Source organism: Dermacentor albipictus, chromosome 1 (genome assembly GCF_038994185.2).
Source record: "Dermacentor albipictus isolate Rhodes 1998 colony chromosome 1, USDA_Dalb.pri_finalv2, whole genome shotgun sequence".
Lineage (NCBI taxonomy): Eukaryota > Metazoa > Arthropoda > Arachnida > Ixodida > Ixodidae > Dermacentor > Dermacentor albipictus.
In genome coordinates, this window is record NC_091821.1 from 407,774,974 (window position 1) to 407,799,392 (window position 24,419).

Here is a 24,419-nt window from a genome sequence, read left to right on the forward strand (position 1 = left end):
ACGGGGAAATTTCACAGCCTCCGCTATCAAGCACACTTGGACAGAAAGCAGGGAGCCGATTACACCGACGAAAGGCTTCCGTGATGTTGGCGAGGCGAAGATCTACTACTACAATGGGGAAAGGCGGTCCGGTCTCGGGGTGGCGTGCGGATCACGCTATACGCGTGAGATGTGGCGCAAGTGCATATACGCCCCCCCGAACCGGGGACGAGGATTGTCGGGGCACTCTCGCGAGGACGAGGTCGGTTGCACGCCGCCCGTCAAAGCTGCTGCCGGCTGCGACGCGAGGAAGTTCTTTTTTTTTTTTTTTGCTAGGTTGGACTATTATGCTTCGAATACCAACGCGGATGGCTCCGCACGCCTGTATTTTTGATAAAAGAACGTGTATATATATGCAGACAATATATCCGTATGTCGCGCACATTGGGTTTCCCGAAATTTACAACGAAATATGGTGTTACATCTATCCGAGATTTATTAAAGATTAGGTGCATGTTTCATTACTTTCGTATTAGAAATGATTAAATAAGCCATGTTATGTCCTTTGCGTAGAGCCGGCACGCAGAAAAATCCAGCTGTTGGTAGACTTCTTGCGATCAGATTTGCCAGTGCGGTTGCTGTATTCCGGCCTTCTTGTCCTGAAGGTGTTTCCAAGCCAGTTGTAAATATGAGGTCGAAGTTATGATCTTTCGGTTTAATGTCATTGGACTTCTGTCTAGTATTGCGTTTTATTCGTAAAACAATTCGTTTTACGTCTCAGCAGTGGACATGCAGCCTGGTACCGATGGATGTAACCTTGATTTTATGTACATACTGGCACCACCGTTCACGAGTCAGTTTATGATTGCGATGAAATGTGTCTTGACTTTTTGTGTCTATGTGTATAGCTGGGCCCGAGGCCTAGATGTTTATTTAAATAAAAGTGTGGAGGCCCTCCTTATGGAGAAATTGCAGCAGTGTCGTGGTGAACTTATCCTTCATAATGTAACAACGCATACATACTATAACAGTCCGTCCGATCAATTCGTAGCTTGGCGACTACCTGTGTCTTTTTTCGAGTAGCCCTAGTTTCTGGGCCTATCCATAACAGGTGGTGAATGTCCGCAATAGAAGCTGGAGCAGCACACTTTGGACAGTTCACTGGGTCAGGTGTTAGACCTGCACGCCCAGCTGTCGAAAAATGTAAGGGCCGTCCAGCTTGTATTCTCCGTGCAAGGCGAGGTAAACAAACTTTCACTCTCTGCTGTATGTATGCATAAGCTTGCATCACAATAGTACATATAGGCAATTTGCAACACTACATTCCTGAAATTTCCACCAATAGACAAAGTTCTACAAACTGCCAGATCGCCAAAAGGGCAGCGCCAGGCGGCAGCTTCATGCTAAATGTATCTATCAGCAATCTCGCGTGGCTCATAACCGCATTACAAAATAATTTAAGCGATTTTTATTGCTTTCGAATAGCTCGAACAGAATGGTAAAGAGGTACCACTTTACCGGACCACTAAGCTTGATTTAGTTTCTTTAAGGCATTGATCTTGTGGAGTCAATATCCTTCATGAATTTGAGTCGTCTTGCACTCATTTTCGCAAGCGATAGCTTTCTTATGCGAACCTCAAAGAAAGTTTCGAAGTTGTCTGCACATACGCAGCATACACGTTTAAGGCTGGCTTCCCCGCAACAAGAGTTATCGCAGGGAGAAGCCCACTTACGCAATGTTCTTCATTGTAGTGGTCGTAGTCACGATATTGGGCGTACTTTCTGTGAGCATATAGCTAAGAACCTCGCTGTGGCAACGGTATGCGTAGTCGTAAATAGTTCACGAGTCAACTATCATTAAATCCGTGCTCTCAATTCTGAAAGCGAATGCCATACGGTTATGCATGTTTTAGGGACGGTTAACTGAAAAGGGGCTCTTGGCGGAGTTCACCTTCAGCTCAATATTACATCGAATTTAATAAGAGCGGTAACTGCCCAGAAACTACACAGTGTTCGTTGCTTCTGAAGCACAAAGAGCCGGTTTGTCAATCGTTTGTACTCCTAAGAGCTGTTAGCGCTGTTCCGACGCCTTACGCGGTTCAGATGCGAAAATTACAGCAACGACCAACTACACGCCCACTCTAGTTCCACCTCTTAGAATTGAGAAGCTGTCTACTTTTTTTCTTTTCATTGGAGACCTTCATTACTGCTTAACATTATTCCTAATGCAGTATAGTTCCAACAACCGGTGAAATTTAGCACTATAGCGGCTGTCTACAAGTAACTGGACGGAAACGCGTAATTTCATCCCAAAATCATTTGCAACAGACTAGAATTCTTGTCATAAATACTTTATATTACAACGTACGTCCACGACCCGCCGCGGTGGCTTAGCGGCTATAGATGGTGTTGCGCTGCTAAGCACGAGGTCGCGCTATCAAATCCAGGCCGTGGTGGCCGCATCTCGATGGGGGTGAAATGCAAGAACGCCCGTGTCCTTTGGGTTGGGGGCACGTTAAAGGTCTCCTGGTGGTCAAAATTAATCCGGACACCCCCACCAAGGCGCGCCTCATAATCAAATTGTGGCTTTGGCGCGTAAATAAACCCCAGAATTCGTTCATTCATCGGACGTCCATGGTTCGGTAGGACGAAGAGAAAAGTGAAATACGAATGAAAATAAATTATAGGGTTTTGTGTGCCAGAATTATGACCTTATTATGAGGCACACCGTAGTGGGGGACTCCGGAAATTTGGACCCCCTGGGCTTCTTTAGCGTGCACCTAAATCTCAGTATACGAGTGTTTTCGCATTTCGTTCCAATCGAAATGCGGCCGCCGTGGAAACACGTACGAGTGCAAGCGCAACACCAGATCAGCTTTTGAAGCATGTCTGTCAAGAGTATAATGCAGAGCTGACATGCCGATCCTCATTTTTATAAGTGGCAAGCAGATATACATCCAGCAAGAGTTGACACCTACTATTAGGACATATTCCCTGAAATCCTTCCGGTGATCCGTTCATCTCTTATAGCTCTTACGCCTGTTTCGCTCCAAAGACAGCACGTGCTAGAAAGTCGATAAACTCGAACCACTTGTAGATCTCGTGCACAGATCGAAAGAGAAAGAAAATGACTCGACTTCCGTCAAAATTATAAAGCAAGATACTGATTTATTGATTTATTGATACTCCGTATGTACAAAACACCTCAATGGTACATCAGAAAAGTGTTCCACTGATACTCGTGCCGCACCCAATGGCAACATCCCAAGAGATCGGATTAATTTAGGTGAATGTACAGCGTTATTGCTTCTGCGAGAAGTGGTGCGTGGAAAAAAAGAAAAAGGAATAGCTCATATCACAAATGTATCAGTTACGAAAGTAAATTTGTCCGGCGGCCGTGGCGACATGATGGTACGCCACTGAGAAAAAAAGAGAGAAAGCGAGCGAGGTGACTTTGGGCTGATACGAAGAACACAGATCACGTCGAACGCGCGTCGGGTAGAGCGGTGTGAGCCCGCCCAGGCCGCAGGTGCGTCGACCCCGCAATCACTTCTTGTACTTCTCTATGAGCTTGCCGGCGTAGGTGACGTAAGCTTCCTTGGCTTCGTCTTGGCTGGTGCCTGCACATAGCGCCAAAAAGTGTGCACGGAGTCAATTGAGAACGGGCTACGGTACGAGCGTAAGTTTTCAGTTTATTGCTCGTTTGAAGCCCAATCCGACAAACACAGCTAATACACACAAAGGTTCCAAATTAGGATCCTTACTTACTACTAAGATGTTGATACGACGGCGGTTGCAGTTATTGTTAGTACAGCCGTAACCTCCAGCGCGCGCCGCCCGATTTCGGATGCCATGTTACTGCGACATGATTGATAACATTATCCGAAGGTATATAGTGTGAGCAGAATACGAAAGGGCACATAATGGAAGAGAACACGAGGCACAACGCTGGCTCACAAATTTTTTAATAGTACTGATCGATCGATCAATTGATTGGTTAAACGAGATCGTAATCCTAATCAGTGTTTTTCTTGTTAGTGTTCGCACTTTTGCTCTGCATACTTTCAACATGAAACCATAATATTACTCCGTGTAAGCGTAAGCTGTTCCACATTAATTTAGAGCTGGAGTGAGTGGAGGCTAGGAGGCCTGCACTGGTGCCCAGGAGTATGGAGAGACGACGCTCTGACGCCGAGGGGCATGGGCTTCGCAGCAAGAAACGCGCCTTCATAAAATTACGTTCCTGATTGGTCGACGTCAACCGTGGCTTTCAATCCGACGCCACATTATATTGATATTGAGTATGCTATGGCATACGTTGAGCAGACACAAGAAGCCGCGTTTATTGATTCACAGCTGAGGATTAGTCTCGTAACCCTGGCCTCACCATTTACGGCAATGGCGCCAACTTGGGTCGCAGACACGCCACCGGTGGCGTTCGCGAGTCTCATTCTGCCTCCCGCCACCTACCGCGGGGGCAAACCTCAACACTTAAAGACGCCTAGCACGCAATTTGAGCGGTGGGAGGTACAGCTGACCGGCGATACCCTGGCGGGACAAGAAGCTCTCGTCCAGCAAGTACGTCGAGCAGCCATGGCCAGTGGAGTCCTGGAATGAGGACACCACCCACTCGACCTCAAGAGCAACCACCTCGATGGTTCTAATAAATGTTTTCTCTCTCTCTCTCTCTATTGATTCACAAGGCCCAGTTCCGCGCACACTAGGAAGAAGCATGCGCAAACATATACAGACTTCGTCATTTCCTCGCATTATTCCTCTATTAGCCTTAGCGACTATGTGCATGTGCCACCCTCCCTTTATGCAATATCACTACACGAGCAGGTGTCGTTAAGGACAAATGAGCCGATTAGCGAAGAAACAAATGAAAATTTCACCGAATCGATGTTTACGGCTATAATATAAAGTAAGCCTATATGGCAGTGTATATATATGGCAGTGCACCATAACCGTGAGCCGCTATTTTTACTCCGACGCAACTTCATTGATAGTATTCCTTTAATTTTATTTACTAGACCCTTTCTTACGTTCCCCAAATAAGTCACAATTTCAATTCTACATACTGCGCTATAAGCCCATTTGCCTAATTCTGTTGCAGCAACGTAAGCACATAGTAGACAAGGGCAAATTATTCTACTTCTCCGATTCCTTTGTTCACTAATGCGAGGAATGAAATCACCTAGTTTGTTATTCTCAATAAGTTTTTCTTTTTAATTAAGCTACAAATGTATACGACGGACAGTGTATGGTCGATTATACTCCATGCCTCCTTGAGAGGACGTACACGCATCAGCGATATGTACACCCGTGAGCAAAAGTATACGCGTCGACGACAAGCTCACAGAAAAAAAAAAAAAAAAAAAAAAAAATATATATATATATATATATATATATATATATATATATATATATATATATATATATATATATATATACTGAATTTACTCATAATTCAGGCGCACAAACGGAAATTTACTAAGGCATCAAATAGTTCGCAGTGACAAGTTTGAACATGCAGTCCTAAATTTTGAAGTTACACTCATATGTGGTGAAAGAAAAATCGGCTTGATCACGGAAACCCCCTGCTCCGCACACTTTCGCTCAGAAGAGTACGCCATTTTGATTTTGGCAACGTGCAGCGTGACATTACAAGGGCGCATGCTGCTGCTGCTGCTGCTGCTGCTGCTGCTGCATATGCAGGACGGCGACGATAAGCACGCGCGTTGACCAGACGTTTCGTGGACGGGCAACTTCCGCAACAGATTTCGTAGATTACAGAGCTCGGCGAGGCAAATGCGGCCGGCTAGCCACACATGGCTTGCAGCCAATTAGCGCGGCCCGGACTCACCGTCGAAAACGACAGTTTAAAGCAAAGAGAGAGATGTCACCTGGTTTTACGTTAATAGCATCTCTGCCCGCTTGCAGTGGTATGCATTATATATATATATATATATATATATATATATATATATATATATATATATATATATATATATATATATATATATATATATATATATATATATATATATATATATATATATATATATATATATATATATATATATATATATACATATATACATATATACATATACACACGTAATTAAGTGTTTGCAACTAACTATCTGGCGGGCATTATTTTGCGACAAAAACAAACCAATTCAATAGAACGCAGCCCCAGTGACGTCGTGCAGAGCAACCGCAATTAGCCCAGTCGCAGCTCCGGAGAAGCTGCGTACGATTGCATTAACAGCGCGACTACCAAACTGTTCTTGGTTTCTTTTTTTTTTCTTTTCTGTCCACTCAAATGTCGAAAGCTGAAGGCAGGAAAGGACGACACGGCTACTTCGAAAAGCGACAGAAGGACTCATGACATACATTTTACGCGCATCTCACAACCACGTCGGAAGAGGAATTTCTCACGTAACACGATAAAAGCCGAACTACCGTTGTTTCGGAGTCCCGTATAGCAATGAATCAGCTTTTCAATCACACAACCATCCTGGAAGCTTTCATTTTACACTCCGCACTGTCTTTGCTTAATCGCCACATCGAGTGTAATGACCCAGAATAATTGCCAATACTGAAAGTGCATTTAAGCGGCTTCGTATGTGTATTGGCACATGTAAGCGGCATACTCCTTCAAAACACCTGTACATGCAGGTGCAAAAAAAAAGAAAGAAAACACGCTCTTGTACGGTGGCGTCACTTGTGAACTTGTTGACTACTAGAAAGTTGCAACCGCACGCACGACCTTTACGAGCAGATTTTGCGCATGCATACGGTTGTAGCACATAGTTGTATAGTTGCAATGCAGACATACGGCCGTATACTGCCTGCAGCAAGTTCTCTAACGTACAAGTGACGTCGGCCTGCGCTTCGATCAATGAAGGCTGGTCGATCACAGCTGGTCGATCGGGTCGGTCAGTTGCGACAGCACTACGGTTTTTAAATTTATTTGACGAGAAGTCGACGGCGTAACACAATGCGCATTGCTGAGAAACGCCTTTGGGCTCACTTATGCGTCGCGCGTGGATGCGGCTAGAAAACGGTGTTTGCGAGCATACACGCACGCACGCATATGCGCGCGTATGTATGTATGTATGTATGTATGTATGTATGTATGTATGTATGTATGTATGTATGTATGTATGTATGTATGTATGTATGTATGTATGTATGTATGTATGTATGTATGTATGTATGTATGTATGTATGTATGTATGTATGTATGTATGTATGTATGTATGTATGTATGTATGTATGTATGTATGTATGTAGAGAGCGTATCGGGTTTGAGCAATGAGAGGGTTTAACCCTGATTCGATTGTCCGGTTTCGCCACAACCTTTCAAGGGGAGTTTACGACGGTTGACTACGTAGATCACGCGAGAGAGCTTTTCAAACTATGCATTCATATACAAATTACCCGCGATTATAGCGACAGAGGAGAGATTCAAGTCATATGTTTTCACTTTTCTGTTGCTGACCACCCCACCTCCCCCCTTGTTTGTTTTTTTTCTTTCGGGGCGGCTCGCTTTGGAGAACTTCCTTCTCTCTTCCATGAAATGTTAAGGCTTCTGACTTCCCGTTAGCGGTTTGCAGTCGGTCGAAGCCAGCCTATAGGTTCGAGAAAATACGGTATACGGTCGACACGTGCTGATAGACTGCATACGTGTGACTAGAATTGAACATTAGACGGTGACCGTCCGGAGAGAACGCCGCCAGCGAAAAAAAAAAAAAGAAATAGGCGGGCAGACAGGAGAGGAAAGGCCACACGCAATAAACCGACGACGGCGACGATGGAACGTAAGAGAAGCGGCATTCATGACGTGGGATTCCCGAGGAGGAAACGCACAGCGTGCATGTAGGTACTCGCACCGGCGCCATCGCTGAAAAGGCCGCACGAGAAGTCGTTATTATACCAGCGAGACCGGTTGTATTGGAAATCACCCACCTCGCCTCTTTTAACAGAACGAACGTCATCGAGTCCGAGGCGAACTTTTTGCGCGCGAAACGCTAGTCGCGGAAAATTACCGAGACGCGCGTGTAATGGAGGCGAAGAGCAGCAAACTCTGGGGCGAACTGACAGACGGCCGCGTAGTTTTCTTCTTTGCGGGATAGTGAAGATGGCGCGGACAGACGGAGTTCTGCGGAATCGGTGTTCCTAAACACCTAATAACGTCAGATCATAAAGGCAAATCGACGTCAGAGATAACAGCATGTCAGTTTCATTTTTTGTTCTTTTTCGTGCTGCCTTTATTTTATCTCAGTCTGTTGATAGCTATGTAGATAGCTATATAGATAGCTAGATATATGTTTTAACTGTGTCCAATTTAAATTAGGAACCTTCACAACCGATACTAAATGCATTCTCCACAGCTTTACGCTATACATATGCATAGATAGATGCACAAGACAGACAGACAGCATGGAAAAACTTTCGCGTTCTACTGTTTGCCGCTCTGCCTACTCTTGGCATCGAGCGCGTTCCAGTATGACCAAGTGTAACAGCTGCAGCGTGATGATGAATTCAGTGAGGACCCACCGTTCGTTGCCGAATAGCGTAATTAAAAGCGGTAGACGCGCAACAGCTGAAACGCTGTTCGCGTTCCATTCTTCTCCCGAAATGCCCCCCCTCACATGCGCGCGGTTACTGTGCACGTACAATAGCGCATAATACAACAATAAATTTAACAAGCACACTGTCTGTTAGGTCCATGGCGCTTGCGAGCGATGTGTTAGCGCCCCAGATTTAGATCGATCAACGAATCAACTAATTTATCAATCAATGCATTCCTTACCGAGTGAATAGAGAAGATCTTAAATGGAAACTAGCACGTAAAGAGAAAGAAAACTGGCATTAACACCCAAACTATTACGCCTCGTTACCATGCTGACGTTTTAAACTGTGAAACGCCATTACAGCTACGTAGCTTTGTAAGTTTCCCTTTTTTTGGAGAAGCGAGGAAACACGACTCGTACTGTCGCAGTAAACTAGGCCACTTGAATCAAGGCCAAGTCAGTATGCCAGAAAAAAAAAAAAGGAAACAATGGTAGACACGTTATCTTAGTGATGTAAGGCGACCCTGAGCTAAAAGAACGTCGAGCGAACAGATATATGCACGCAAGAGAGCAGAACATATTCTTTTTTTTTTTTTTGCCGGAAGCGGTTCCGCAAGGACAGGCAGGACACGCAGTATAGTAGTCTACAAGGAAGTCGGTTTACCGGGAAAATCTAGTTCCATTTTTTTCTTGTTACGATTGTTGCTAAGTTAGTCAGGCGAATAAGTGCATGGGGGGGGGGGGAATCCAGACACTATTCTGGGTCAAGCCCGTCTAGAGAGGTGAGGTAACGTAATTTCAACGTGCTTTTGCGTTTCCTTTGTGAACGCGCGGGCGGCTCTCTCGGCTGCGGCGACCGGGTGACTCACTCCGCCTCGGCGCTTCGTGCCCTGAGGTGCACGATCTATACAGACACTGTCGCTACAGCCAGCGCGATGACTTCGCGTCAAAACGGCTGGTGATGCCGCAGATAGCAGATTATTTAGGTTATGCAAGTACACGCATTACAAAACTTACCGGCACGCGCAGACGGCGGAAGCCCGCATAGCACTGAACTCTTGTAGCCACAAATTAGGATGGATAGCCGATAAATGTGCCTAAGTTACACAATTTTACTCCGAGGGGAGCACACTGAAGGGAAGTGGAGGCACTGGGTTGATGCCTTGTCCATTTTCTAATCAGTGGTCAGAAGTGTAATGACATATTGATAGAGTATACAATCATGCTTCACTGTATATATATATATATATATATATATATATATATATAATGCACAAACACACACACACACACACACACACACACACCAGAAAAGCTTCTCTAATCGTAGAAAAAAAAAACAGATTGGAAAGGCACAAAAAGCGCCAGAAAGATAAATGGGTGGAGACGCCGCCTTGAAGCTTCCGAACCCGGTCGCCTTGATGTCACAGACTGAAGGCGTCTGGTCGGGCCTATAGTTATTTCTTTTAATCGCCAAAGTTGGACTGCATCGTAATCGACACACACACACACACACAACACACACACACACACACACACACACACACACACACACACACACACACACACACACACACACACACACAACACACACACACACACACACACTTCGAAATCCGATACGTCACACTGACGCACCGGCGCTGGAGCTTCAGCACGAATTTTCCTTCTCTATCCTTTTCGGACTTTTATTGCTGTAACATCAGCATTTCGGTTTTATTTCGTTATTTCTTTGCCCGTTTACTTTTCTTCTTTTCCTTTGGATGTTTTAAGCATAGCTGAAGTGAATGTCATTGTTGCTACTTCGATAAGTAACTGCATGCTACGTCTGTTTTCCGCCACGCGGGGTTCCTTACTTTGTCGAGCTGTCATTATGACAGCTTTTACCCCGGGTCCCATTATCGTGCATGGCGTGGGGGAAATTAACATTCATAGCGGTGTTTCGCGTAGCGCACGAATGGCTTTAGGAAAAATACAGAGGAGAAAGAGCACTGGCTTTCAACTAGAGGAACCCTTGTACACTGGAAATGAAGATTACATTACATTAAAAAAATGCAACTCTGACTTTCATTTGCTCTTCTCATAACCCATCTATTAGCGTGATATTAACAAAAATAAAGATTTCAATGCAATGCTTTATCATTATAAACTGAGTCAGACTTTCTCTTTAGTGTATATTTTAAAACATTGCCGTTGAGCTAGCATAACGGACTTCTGGAGCAGCCACGAGCAGAAACCGTTGAGCGCTGTCGTATGCTACAGACGACACTAAACACGACACTGTCGCAAGAAAAGGCGATTTTCTTTTAATGCCACAAAACTTAAGAGACGCCGTGGAAGCATTTACGCAAAGTGCGACAACTTCGGTTGCCACACGCTCCGATTCAACGCTCACACGTGCTCTGTACAAGCAACATGGCCAGCAAGCGGCATATACGGCGTTATATAGAGGCCGTACCCCGCATGCATTCACGTCCTTCAGATTGCTTAACATATACAGAGACGCCAATTTTCCTTCTATAGCACATTTTCTTGCACTGAGTCGCGAACACGGAACTTCCCGTTGGGGTGTTACTCAACGAATTGCCGATAAGGAAAGAACACACTCCGTCGAAAGATCTGTGCTCTCAAACAGTACAAACAAGATGCGGCTACGTTCACGCCGCACCAAAAAGCAAATATCCAGTTCTTCCTCTCTAAATATATATAGCCCCGGGGCGTTGCGTCCGCTTTTTGGGTAACGCAACGCGACCTCTTTTTCCTGAGGAACTGCAGCCCATCCGAAGGCGAAAGCGCTGGAGTGACCTCGCGTGAAGAAGTTGAGATGGCCGCGGGCGGGACAGCCGCCACTGCAATCCCCTTGGAAACGGTCCGCGCAGGAGTGGACGCAGGGGAGGGTTCGAATAACGGTCATCTACAAGGAGGCATTTCGGGCGGCGACATGAAAGCCGAGAGCTAGCAGCCTAACGGAAGGAATCGCTGCCTGGACAGTTGGGAGCGGTAGGGCGGGCGTTCGGGCGTGCGTGGCCACCAAGGAGAAGGAGGTCAATGGCCCAGCTATTCGGGTCGGAGGAAAGAAACAAGCGACGCGTACACGGTCGCTCCACGCCGTTTGATTGCAGGAACGCCGGGACTGCTAAACAGAGGGGAAAAGAAAGAAAGAAAGAAAGAAAGAAAGAAAGAAAGGAAAAAAACTCAGATTCGCGCCCATCGTGCGCGCGGCCGAAAGAAAACAATCGGAAAGCCGTACACACGTATACTTGACGCACCTTAAACTTTGTAAAGTAGCGACACTCTCCTCCTCCGCCTTCACTCCTCGTCGTTTCTCCCCTCTTTCCCGCTCCCTCCTCGACCGTGGCGACACCTACACTGCTCGAGCCTAGCAACGGCGCCAACATGCGCTCCTCGCCACTCTGTAGACGCTTCTCAAGCAAAAATGGCGCTGAAGCAAGGCGCGAGGGCCCACGTGATCCTATTAGGCCAATAGCGACGCGGCGGCGGCCTCGGCCAGAACGCGCGAGGAGGAGGCGGCATTCTTCAAAGCGTGGCGCTACTTTACGAAGTTTAAGGGGCTTTACGTATACCGCGCCTCGCCCTTTCACGTGTAGCGTGTGCGGGCAGCGGCTGCTCTGACGAGAATCGCGCGCTTTTAAAGGTAAACGCGAGCGGGCATTTGGCGATTGCGCGCGCCGCACAGCTTAGCGATAAAAGCGCGCGCAACGTTTACGCGCGCAGGCTTCCACGCGGTTTGGGCCGCGATGGATGCTTGACCCGCGTGACCGTCTCTAGTAAATGGTTTTTGCCCGGATGAAGACGAGTCGCTCTGCCGAAACGTTGGCTCCAACCCGACGCTTCCCTACTTCGCCCACTCTTGATCACTTTTAATAAACCTGTCACTTCAAAAACTTCTTTTTCTTTTTTTCTATCTCGCGCGCAATGACACGCGGAATATCAAATGTCATCATGTTCTGCGCAGTATACTACAGGGCAAAAAGGAAAAATGAAAGCACCCGCATACGTGAGTGACAAGGATGCACCAAGAAACGGCACCCAATGACGGCAGTGTGTGATTAAAATGTCCGGATTTTTTTTTCATTACGGATACTGTACAGACATTCTTGTAATTAAGAAATGATGATGTACATTACAGTAATAAGCAAGGAACAGCTCTCAATAATTAGTGTATACGAGTCTCGAGTACGATTCCAATTATACAAACGGCAACTTATATGGCCGACATAGCGGAGTACGGAGGCCGTGCTGAAATTGCTTCTGTCACATTGCTGGAAGCAAAAGCAGGTACTAATCCTGAAAGCCGACAGCACTGTTTCTTTCTCTGCCATAGATAGATACTTCGTGCAATGCCGGGAGGGAATGCTTTCGTTCTGTCATTTTGTAACGATTTTATGCTGTCTTTTTTTTTTACTGCCTGCTGTTCTTCGGCGGAGAATACAGAGTCGGTTTACAACCGGATGCGGATGAGTTTCCCTATAATTGAATGACATAGATGCGAATGCCACGCGACAGGAATAGTATTATTTCTCTTGTAACAATAATTTTAAATAAATGAACGCCCAAAGAGCTATTTTTTTCCCTCGAATTTTATTATGGCAGGCTCCAGCAACGGTTCTAAATTTTTTGTCCTCGACGCTTTTATTACTTTTGTTTTTCGTCCCAAGAGCGCACCGGAGTGCAGGGATGCAAAAGGCACACCGTCAGAGTATTACAAAGTTGAACGTAAAATTTAAGCGCCCAAGCGATACGTGTATCGTAGCCAGGAGAGTGCAGAATGTCTACAGCACAAAACTAAAAGCTTCGCGACGAAAATGGGCCTCGAAGCGGCGAATTAAAACAAAGATCCGAATAAGGTAATCATTCATGCAGGATAATTAAACCACGGACTAACCGAGACTGGAAGGCTTTCTTCCCGTTTCGGCAACATGGAGAGTGCTTCTGTTATACATGGCCGGGCCCGCTATTTCAAAGCATGGAAACTCGGCGGGCAGAGTGGCTAAATTAGCGGAAGGATGCGGGAATGTTGCGGAGCCACATCTCGTCCCCCCTCCTCACCCCTGCTCTTTTACCTCCCCAATCAGTACTCGAAAAAAAAAATATGCAGATCCCACGAACAGTGGGAATTGGTGTAAGCGAAGCTTTCCGTGCTGGATGCTTTGCTTGACGATAATTGGCGGTGATGTTGACGGCTGAAGCTTAATTTCTTCAACGTTTAGGTTGAACGTTACCTTGCGTGAACCACTGCTGTTTGTCTGCGTAGTACATAGAACGCAGAGAGAGAGGTGTTTGCTTGAGGCGTTGCTATGCGCCATATTTTATAACCTCTGAGAGGGTTAAGCGTTGTCATTTCCTCACATGGCACATGTCATTGTGGCAGAAGCATTTAACTGGAATTGTATTATGGGGCTGTACGTGCCACAACCACACTCAAATTATGAGACAAGCCGTACAGGCGGACTCCGGATTAATTTTGACACCGTGATGTTCTTTAACGTGTCCCAAAATCTAAGTGCACGTGCCTTTTCAGGGTGTCCACCAAGTTGACATTTCCAAATTTCCTGAGTTTTCCAGGTTTTCCCTGAGCACCTTTGCGAAATTCCCTGAATGAGTCAGATCTTTGTTTTATGTCAAGACAGGCTGACACCACGTTGCCCGATGCTGTCACTGTCTAGTAAGCATGCTGAAACAAAAAAAAATGACTTAATCCAGTTTGAATAGTAAGGAGTAATATATATTTTATTTAAAAAGAAAACAGAAGGAAGGTGTTAGTAAAATGCACAGCGAAAGAAATGGTAAAGCCCATTCCAAATTGAGTCGAACATTTTCAAATACGAATGAAAAGGAGATGCATACATAAGTAAATATTTTTTTTAATATCAGCAATTTCTATCAACTGATAGCAAGCTCATCTGTATGAGGTCCTGAACTTTGTCACAACTAAGGTTCTCTCTCAGCAGCTGGGAAGTCAACCTCAACTGTCCTGACATACTCTCAGCCCGTACACAACATCTCAGTGTTGGGTTTCACTGCGTAAACAATTTATTTTGGTTTGGATGAGGGACACCTGTGTCTCAGCATCAGCCATCACTTAGTTTTTTTAGCTCAAGCTCCTTCAAAAAGGTGGCGGCACCCTTCCTTTCCCGTTAATTCCTCAGTGCGTCGGTCCTTTCTGTTCTCATCCTCCTATCACGCTTTCACCACATGGATCATCTGAAGCATCCTCTTGGTCAGTTGTACAGTCAACATTTGATTTCTTGGACTTCCGAGGGGCCGCAAAAAAAAAATTGAAAAAAAACGGGCAGTCTGAAAAAAATTAATGCATGTCTTTAACTGCCTTTCAGGGCTAAAATTACCACAGGCACGTCTCAAAAAGCTCTGAAGGCCTGCCAGTACGCTTTTTAGGCATATCAGGGCTTGTACTGTGACAGAAGACGACGTGCACGCATGTGTAATTAAGTAATGTATACTGTGTCCCGCGACAATTGCCCCCTTCCCACGCTTGTTATGCTTCACCGCCTAACACTAGTGTACGGAGGCGAAGCTAACTTTCGCAGACTGGCATTACGCAACGCGGTGTGCTCTGCGAGGTTCAAAGCCAATCGCTAGGATTACAAAGGCGGAGTCGGTGCCATTGGTGATAGCGGCGAATTCTTTCAATGAAAAACACGGCACCGCACGGCAAGAAGCTTAATAGCGAACATAGAAGCAGCTAGGCCTGACGTTGCCGCGGTGGTGGTTACGGATTTGCGGATTTGCCTGCGAGAGTGCCGGTTCGAGGCGGCGAGATAATCAAAATAGCGGCGGTGGCGGCTTTGATTAATGTCATTTCAGACCTGCAGTCGGGGCAATATACATTGACTATATGGAGTACGTGGTGGTGCCGCAAAACCGTGCAAATTATCGGGCATGTCCGAAAAATCGGGCGTCTAGAAAATCGGTCGTTAACTACTCTGGCAATACATCGTGCCGATGACACGGCGTCAATGACGATTCGTTGCGATTCCTCTGTTACTGGAGCCAGCATTAACACGACTTTCGTTCCCTTTCAATAAAGTTACAGCTAATTTTCCCTGATGGAAGCACAAATTCCCTGAGTTTTCCCTGAGTTTTTCCAGACTGTTCAAGTTCCCTGAGAATTCCCGGTTTTCCCGGTTGGTAGACACCCTGCTTTTCTATTGCGCCTCCGCCGAAATGCGGCCGCCGCGATTGGAATCAAATCCGCGACCTCCAGCAACATCATAGCCGTAAAGCTAACGCGGCGGGCACAGAAGTGTTGATTTGATGGTCGACCGCTTCCGTAGTGTCTCCTGGACCCCGCGGTGCGCTTTAATTAACGCAGCTTTGCTTCTGCACGCCCTGCGTAAGTTGCCCGCTTGACATCCTTGCATGGCGTTTATTTTTCAGAAATAGCAGCAACGTACTGTACCGTACCTTGAACTTAAGAGGAAGCTTTAGCTCGGGGCCAACTCCGACGCGGCCTATTCAAATACATGTAAAAACGCAAAAACGTTTTTCTGAGATAACCCCTGGACCGATTTTGATGAAATTTGTTGAATTTGAGAGAGTAAGATAAATTCTAGTGATTGTTGGAAGCAGAATTTTGATTTAGGGCTTGAATGTTGTTAGAAAGATTTTCAAAAATTGAGAAGTTTGAAAAAAATAGAAGCATGGAGTTTACAAACCAATAGCTCTGCATTAAGAACAGATATCGCGGTTCTGTAAACGGCATCCATTAGATCATTCAAAGCGGACAAATATTATATGTCATTTTACATCTTACGTGAATTTGTTACATTGTTTACAAGGGTTCTGCAAAAGTTGTAATTACATATTATTACATTTTTTGAGGTTCATGTGTAACATATCAATTTTGTCCGCTTTAGATGTGCTATCAGATACAATTCACAAAATTGCGATATCATTTTTTGTTGTTGAGTTACAGAGTTGTAAACTTGATAGTTTCGTTTTCTGAAAATTTGCAATGTTTGTCAATTTTTTATAAAATATTGACGGCCTAACTCAAAAATTCGAAACCAACAGTCACTAGATTTTAAGTTTGTCTTTTAAATGCAGCAAACCCAGTCAAATTTAGTGCAGTGGTTGCCGAGAAAAACGAATTCTCCTTTTACATGTATTTAGATAGGAGCACTCGAGCTAAAGCTTCCTCTTAAGCTTATCTTCTTTCCCCGCAACCACTGCCGTATAGTAGTGGGGTTTTCTTGCCTTCTAACGTCACCCCCCCCCCATATATAATATGGGAACTGCCTCTTCTCCTCCCTCTCCTCTCTACAGTTCTATCTGCGTCCCCTCTGGCCTCGCACGAAGCACTGCAGTTTCTGCAATGCTTCTGATGGGAGTCACGGATAATTACAACTGTCAAGCGGCTAATGTGGCGACGGTCATGGAGCTCCAGAGGGCACTGCGCCCGTTAGACGATATGGGGTGAAAACGAGTTTCTCCCGTCGCCTTTCCTCTCTTACTCGCGCTTGTCATATATATACACGCTCTGAACCACCCCCCGAGGCGGTGTGCGCGACAGCAGCCAGCAGCAGCAGTAGCAGTGGGAAAGTCGTAGGAAGAGGCAAAGAAAGTTTCCCTTTAAAATAAATAATACACTCTAGAAATACAATCGTGGCTACGTAGGTGCAGAAGACCAAGAAAAATGGCAAGAAAGAAAAAAAGATGATGACGAAGCTTACAAACATTCACGGCACACTCCCCCAAATCATAGCCACGAATAGCAAACTCGAACTAAAAATGCCACCTGCACACACCACTGCGAAAAGGACGCGTCGCAGCGGGAAACAGCATCAATGGCGAGAGCGCCCCAGTTGACATTGCCAAGGTTGAAAGGCCAGCATCCTCATTGTTCGCGCAATCAGCGTGTGGCGGCTACAGTAGGACGTCGCCGGGCCCGACCGAATGCACGCGAGTCACGCGCACTTCATTGGCGAGTCTCGTACAACGTAGTGGCGCAGCCGGGGTATCGTATATCATCGACTAGACGTTTTCTGGGATACTTGTCTATTTTTCGCGCGACACAAAGCGACTGAAGCGACACCTCGACGGACATTCTGCCCGACTACAGCTGGCTCGGCCAAGCAAGGTCGACTGGGAGAGATCGATCCGCGATACGGCCTCGGGAATCGTTTCCGAGGGAAACCCAGGTGTTCACTATAAAGGAAAGTGGACCTCTCTTGCACATGATCGATCACATTCAGCAAAGGGGTGGTGAGGCAAGGGCTCAGTTTCACTCAGTTTCCCCACCTGTGTGTGAAGTGATTTTTTAAAGAGAAATGGAAGAGATAAGTGCAGTGCCGTAACTGTCTCACAGGAGGACCCCTCATAAGCACTGCACGGGGAAAGCGGTATGAGGAGAAAAAGATGAAGGAGATAGAGACCGGAAGTAAGAAGGATAGAGAGACCGGAATAGTAAAAAAAAGAGAGAAAGACATAATGTAGCTAAGCGCCGCCTAGTTCAGTTACGCGCCCCTCGATAAGATCCTGAGATTTTTTTTTCCTCGTATGCTTCAGAACCACGGTTTGTGCCAGTCGGCATTCCACGATGCGAGGTGTTGTAGCGCGGACATAATGGGAACGAAAGACAAGCGCTAATTTCGAACTAAAGTTCATTCAGACAACATGAGCACGTACAAAGAAAACAGCTCCATCTGCGCAGGCGTCCTAAAGTTTAGCGACTGCAGAATGCAGGTGTTCCAACTAATGGCGGCTCGTGCGTAGAATAAGTTGTTTGTGCTAAGACTCGCGGGTATGTGAGCGCCGAAATAATGATTTAGAATTCTATGGGAAATAAAGTTCCAATCGCAGTCGTCGTTTGGCGACTTTCTATCCAAAATACCGCATTACGGCAGTTGTCGGAAAGATATACACAATTTACGCGTCGTCATCGCGGTTGTAAGAGGACAAATAGTTAAACAAGGACACCAATTAACAAATACACCAATTAGACAAAGAAAGTCGCAGTTTCGCCCGGAAGGCAAAGCATCGTTCGCGATAGCAAAATTAGTAGACAGCTATACGAAGTAAGGATATTAGTTTTATCGGCGGTATAAGCTCATAAAGATTCGTTTATTAACTAAACTAACAAGCATGATGCCACGCGCACACAGGCAAACAGAAACACAATCCCCCACCTCCTTCCCGGTGCCTTGCGCGCGGTGGACGGCGGCGGGCTTCCTCCGCGCCTTCCTCCTTTGCGAGATCAAGCAACCATCCTCTACTCACCCTCGCACGCTTTCCCTCGCACGGACAGCATAGGGCGCGCAGCCATAGTGTTATCGCACTTGGTACATCACGGCGACGACAACGAAGGAAACGCGCGTGGAATGTGCACATAAGTTCTATCACAATAAAATAAAATAAAAAGTTCGGCTCTGTTGCCTTTAGGACTTCTGACTCTCAGTAGGCAAGAACGCGCAACGACAGGCGCCCGTACGTCCTTGCTCTGCACTTGTTCGCGTAGCGCTAAAGACACGATGGTCAGTGTGTTGCACGCAGTGCAGTGAAAGCTTCGAAACGCATAACTGGGATAACCGGGAAGGTCGAACGGAAAGAAAAAGAAAAGCGAAATAGAAAGAAGTCCAAGCAAAAGAAGCAAGCGCCGCTCGACCGGTGCACGACGTCCGCGTAGAAGAGCAAAGCAGTCACATAAGCACTGACCTTTCTTCTTGTTCCAGAAGGTCCACTTGGCGCGGCCCTTGGGGTCGAACATGCCGGGCTGGCCTAGAAAGAAGCAGACATACTCGTGAAGAGGCAGCGTAGAGAGAACGACCTTGCCCCCAGCCTAGCCGCTGCGTTTCCGCTAACCCAGTCAGCGCTCTAAGCTGAGAAGTGGTATACGCCCACAATATGACCGTGTGCGCGCAGTGAAAACTGATGTCTTCGAATATGCACGCTATACGAGATCACAGTGTTGCAACGCGAGCAATTGTTAAGACATCGATCGTATGCTGAAACACTCCCAGGGGTCGAATTCACGAAGCTTTTCGTTCGTATGTGCTCTTTGCCATTGGCTGGCCCGTTTCGCTAATTATATGTCTAGGATCGGGATTGGCTTAAATTTTCTCTTACGAACAATTCTAGCGTTAGACGTTTTCGCGAGTACGGGGCCAGCAGCCTACCGGCGTCGGCAGTTATGAGTGTTACCGAGCCCCTTATGGCTACACGATGCGTGTCTGCGGCTGATATCTCGCTTGAAGCACTGCGGACAATGTAGTTCGAATTCAAGAAACGCGGCGTTGTATACAGCCATCGGCGTATACAGCCGCGGTGCACGCTCGAGAGTGTCGGCCACTGGCCACCACTGGCGTACGAAGCAACTTGTTTCTAATCATGTCAGGTGCCATCGCTCTGCAATTGGCTTTCGCACCTTCCGTCTATGGACGATTTCGTCCAACATCAAGCTAGTAGCATGCTAGTAGCCTCAGTTGCCTGGCTGCATCGAGCGAAAGAGCCTTATCACAGCCTATCGCGAACTCTAGCTATATCGCGTGCGCCGCAGAAAGGAGAGCTGGCCAATCAGACAGCGATATAGAGCTCGGAAATCGTTCCGAGTCGGCGACCTCCGGTGTATCGTGCACACGCAGTTTGACGAGACTGCTTCCTTTCGCCTACATAATAAACCACGTTATGGCGAACTCGTACAGAGATAATTATGCCACTATTGAACAACAGAAAACTAAGCTGTGAACGTGACAATGTATAAGATATGCATATACGGTATATATAGTTTATCGAACTCCACATCAGATATAATGAACGCGCGCACGGCTACCGCGCGAATGTCGCTATCTATAGGCCGCGATCTTGTAGCGATGCCTTGCGCTCGATTATATGCCACTCTTATCACACACCGTTCACCGCCGGCTGATCCCATTGATAACGCGGGGGGCGCACCACTGTGACCGCTAACGAAGCGCAAAAAAAAATTATGGGATTTTACGTGCCAAAACCACTTTCTGATTATGAGGCACGCCGTAGTGGGAGTCTCTGGAAATTTCGACCTCCGGGGGTTCTTTAACGTGCACCTAAATCTAAGTACACGGGTGTTTTCGCATTTCGCCCCCACCGAAACGCGGCCGCCGTGGCCGGCATTCGATCCCTGCGACCTCGCGCTCAGCAGCCCAACACCACAGCCACTGAGCAACCACGGCGGGTGACGAAGCGCAAAAAGGAATGGCATCAGAAAAGGCAATGCCATACTTTCGCCCTTCCATAATGCGTTAACAATGCCCAAGACTGTTCGGTAAGAACTCTCGCTTGTCGACAGTGGGCCTCTTCGGTTATTCGTCCCTGACTGCCCGAGGCGGTGCTTCCGGCCAATTGCGTATTCAGCACCTCGGGGAAATCCTCGACAGTGCGGCACGACAAATCGAAGCAGCTCAGTGTGTCTATAGTCTCATCCTCTGTTCCAACCCAGTTTGCGCGACCGCGGCCATACTCTAATCTCGCAATGTGGTGGACCCTCCACCACGATAGTTTATGCGTATTTATTCCAATCTCTGTGCACTGGTGTTTTATTTTTTTATGTACAGGCTATGTGCGAGAACATTCTGTTTTATATATTGTCTCCGTTACTTTGCCTCTCGAAAACTCGCAGTTTCTTTAATGATGTCGGCATGGCCACCGCCAAAAACAGAATGAGCCTATACTCGAATGGTATACTAAACATACCGCCACATTAAATATGATAATTGTTTGCAGTGTTCACCATATCAATTTTTTACGATTAAATATAATTACATGCGGATTCGGATATAGTTATTGAAAGCTGTCTGTAATTATCTTACAGCCAACGCGGCTCAAGACGCTCACGAGTCCACCACGTGTTCACCATTTGCTCGTGTTGCTTTTGCTCAATTTAAGTCACATTATTTAAAGGCAAGGGCTCGTCAGAAAAGCTTCGTACGCAAAACAAATAAGGCAGGCGTGCCATGACCCACGCTACACCTCCATGTATCAGTAGACAATGCTGTACCAAAGGAATCTGGCTGCACCGAGTAACTGCCGTGCGAAGTAGCAATGCACCACGTTGATTATACGGTTAATTGTTGGAGTTAGTTGGCTTATTCCGTACGATGAAGATTAATCCAGTTTATTCGTTCATATACCTCAAGGCCGTACTCGCGTTCAATTTCGCACTCATTATTTATCTTCATAGTCAGTACAGGTACTTTTCGAAAAGCAAACAAGTAATAGCAAAATACGCGCACACGCGCGAACCAACACACACACAAAAAAGAATCGTACTGTCTGAACGTCCAGCTTAATAAAAAAAAAAGGCATTGAGAGCCTTGTGTATGGAGGGGGGGAGGGGAGGATGAACTGGAGGAGGCGACCGTGATGAGCAGCACAGCGGAGCATAAACGGCCCCGAGAACTCACCGGCGGCAGCTGTATAACTATGCCAGAGGTACCTATAACGTAGTCACGGCTCGCTTTGCTTTTCTCTGAGACATCAGTGTTCGTTAAGTATAATAAACCATCCCCCCTCTCTTGCCATCAAAGCAAGCTGAAATGAATAAGATCCGTGACAGGCGCAGGAAGCCACAAGCACAGTCAATCGGGGCAGTCCATTCTTTTGCTTCCCGCCACGAGTGTATGAGGAAAATATTACTCATCTGTGTTTCTTTCTTTTTTTTTATTGTTCCTGCCAGCGACTATTATGAATGGGGAGTGCACGTACAAATGGGACTGTTATTACGAAAGAACCACAGCCTGTATCGAAGCGATTGAATCTATTCTCCCGCAAGTACCAGAGCAGTGAAGAACACGACTCGGAGAAAATGATATCAGACCGGTGCAGGAACGGTACTAACTTATGACAAGTTTTTCATTAAACAAGCTTCCAGCCTAACTAGTCCTGCGTCATTTTTTTTTTCTGGAGCTCTGCAAGCTGATAAAGACAACGTAAAGACCGAGGTAACCTCATCAACTTCCGACTTCCGCGTCTTCAAAGGTACAATATAGGATTTCCGAGGGACAGCAACCCCTACGTATAGCAACTCCTAATTCATGTAAAATATAAATGCCATTTGTTCGTTATCCGAGCAAGCAACCTAATCTGCTTAAGAGCAGTGGTGGATTTTAGCCATCACGAACGAACAAACCGGACAAGTTTGACGGCCACAGCTTTCAGTGACAAAGGGACGTGGAAATCCACTCGGATACGTTATCTTCTTTCTTAATTCAGGGCAAGGGCAACTGCGCTATCGGAGGAAAATCCAGCAGGGCAGAGGCTCCATATCGTTGCTGATCAAAAAGGGATAGAGAAAAAAAGGAAAGAGTGAGAACAAGTAAGAAAGTGTGACATAAGGACTCACTGATGTTGCAGTCGCCGATGCTGCCCTGCTTATAGAGGGCGTAAAGTTCGAGGAGCTCCTCGTCGGACGGCCGCTCCTTGAGGTTCTTGACGTCGTCGGCGGCCTTGTTGAATCTCTGCGAGGGCGGGAGGCAATGCACACGGAGCCAGTCTTCACTAAAACCCTTCATATTTTGATCTCCAAGCTTGTGGAGTATGTAAAGACACAATATCTCCCGATATCTTATTTCTCTGTACCCACCCCCCGAACCCCGCCCCCCCCCCCTTTTTTTTTCTTCTTTTTGCACACATCAGATGAAGAGTTATTGCCTTCCGATAAGATAATTGTACCGACTTAAAAAGTTGCGAGTTAGGAGGAGGGAGGGATAAAGCGAGAAAATAAATCGGACTTTGCTGATAGCTCACGCATTAGAGAACAGACAAAAGAAATGGTAGCGTGCAAAATATGCTAAGTATAGGGGGACGGATGAGCATTGGCAAAATAAAGCGAAAAGACGTAGCTATCGGAGGTCTATTAAAAAAAAAATCATGGAAGAGCACATTCGCAGAAAACTGTTGGCATGTTGGCAGAGATTATTCGTTATTTTCCGGCTCTTGCACAGAAAATATACGAACGTGGGACAGTCGTACCCCGACGCTTTCGCATGAAAAACGCTTAGAGATGAGCAACCAAAGGTGACTGCGTTTCAATTATTCACTTCGGTAATTAATTCTATGTGTCAGCCGCTACTGACAATAAATCAATGGGCAAAGACCAATTTTCGGTCTGATATAAAATATATTTCACCTGAGCAAGATGCACGCTAGCATGAGTGTTCGCGCCGTCTACGCAGGCAGTACCTATGCGGTCGGGCGCTCGCGTTCGTGCACAAGCATTCGAGTTTAGAAAAGCTCGTGCCTGCCTCATGGAATCTGCTATACGCTTCAATGCGACTACACTATAATTGAATCAAGTAATGAACGAATCAGGCGAGAACGTCACAGGTTGCCACAAATAAGGCGCTTTTTCCTTGTTCTGTTCCACAGCTTCGACGGTCGAGCAATGCCCTCGTTTTTCGTAAATCTCATGCAATTACGTATTTTCATACACTTGTGTGCGTATGGACATACTATACGTAGGAAAATTATATATTGATGGATGCGTGAAAAGTGCTCAATACACGAGAATCGTAGAGACAGTGAAATCAGTAGGCACATTAATCTGGATTCTGCATTCGGGTGTACGAAGTGAACAGCTACAACACATTTTTTATCAGATTTTAGACAATGTTGGCTAAATTTATCTTAATCCCTTACCTCGTCCAGAGACATGGTGAATCTCTCGTAATCCACAGAGCGAATAACTTCAGGAAGTAAATTCAGCTAATCGCAAACCGGCTTCCACCTTTATAGCAGTAGACAACTGGTGTCTCTGTCACTGCTGCTGCCTAGAACAGTAATTGTCCGCACGTAGCCGCACAAGAAATGAAAATTTGAGAATCAAAAAATGCTTTTCTTAAG

At 46.1% G+C, this 24,419-nt stretch overlaps 1 protein-coding gene across 1 annotated transcript; it reads right to left on the reverse strand.

The window, feature by feature from the left end:
* Positions 1-3,127: 3,127 nt before the first annotated feature.
* On the reverse strand, positions 3,128-24,349 carry LOC139054711 (acyl-CoA-binding protein homolog). The gene is made up of 4 exons (XM_070532181.1): positions 24,216-24,349; positions 22,921-23,035; positions 19,260-19,322; positions 3,128-3,599 (listed from the first exon to the last, which is right to left on the reverse strand). The coding sequence occupies exons 1-4, from the start codon at positions 24,228-24,230 to the stop codon at positions 3,526-3,528; spliced, it is 267 nt and encodes an 88-aa protein (XP_070388282.1). The 5' UTR covers positions 24,231-24,349; the 3' UTR covers positions 3,128-3,525.
* Between the last annotated feature and the right edge of the window lie 70 nt (positions 24,350-24,419).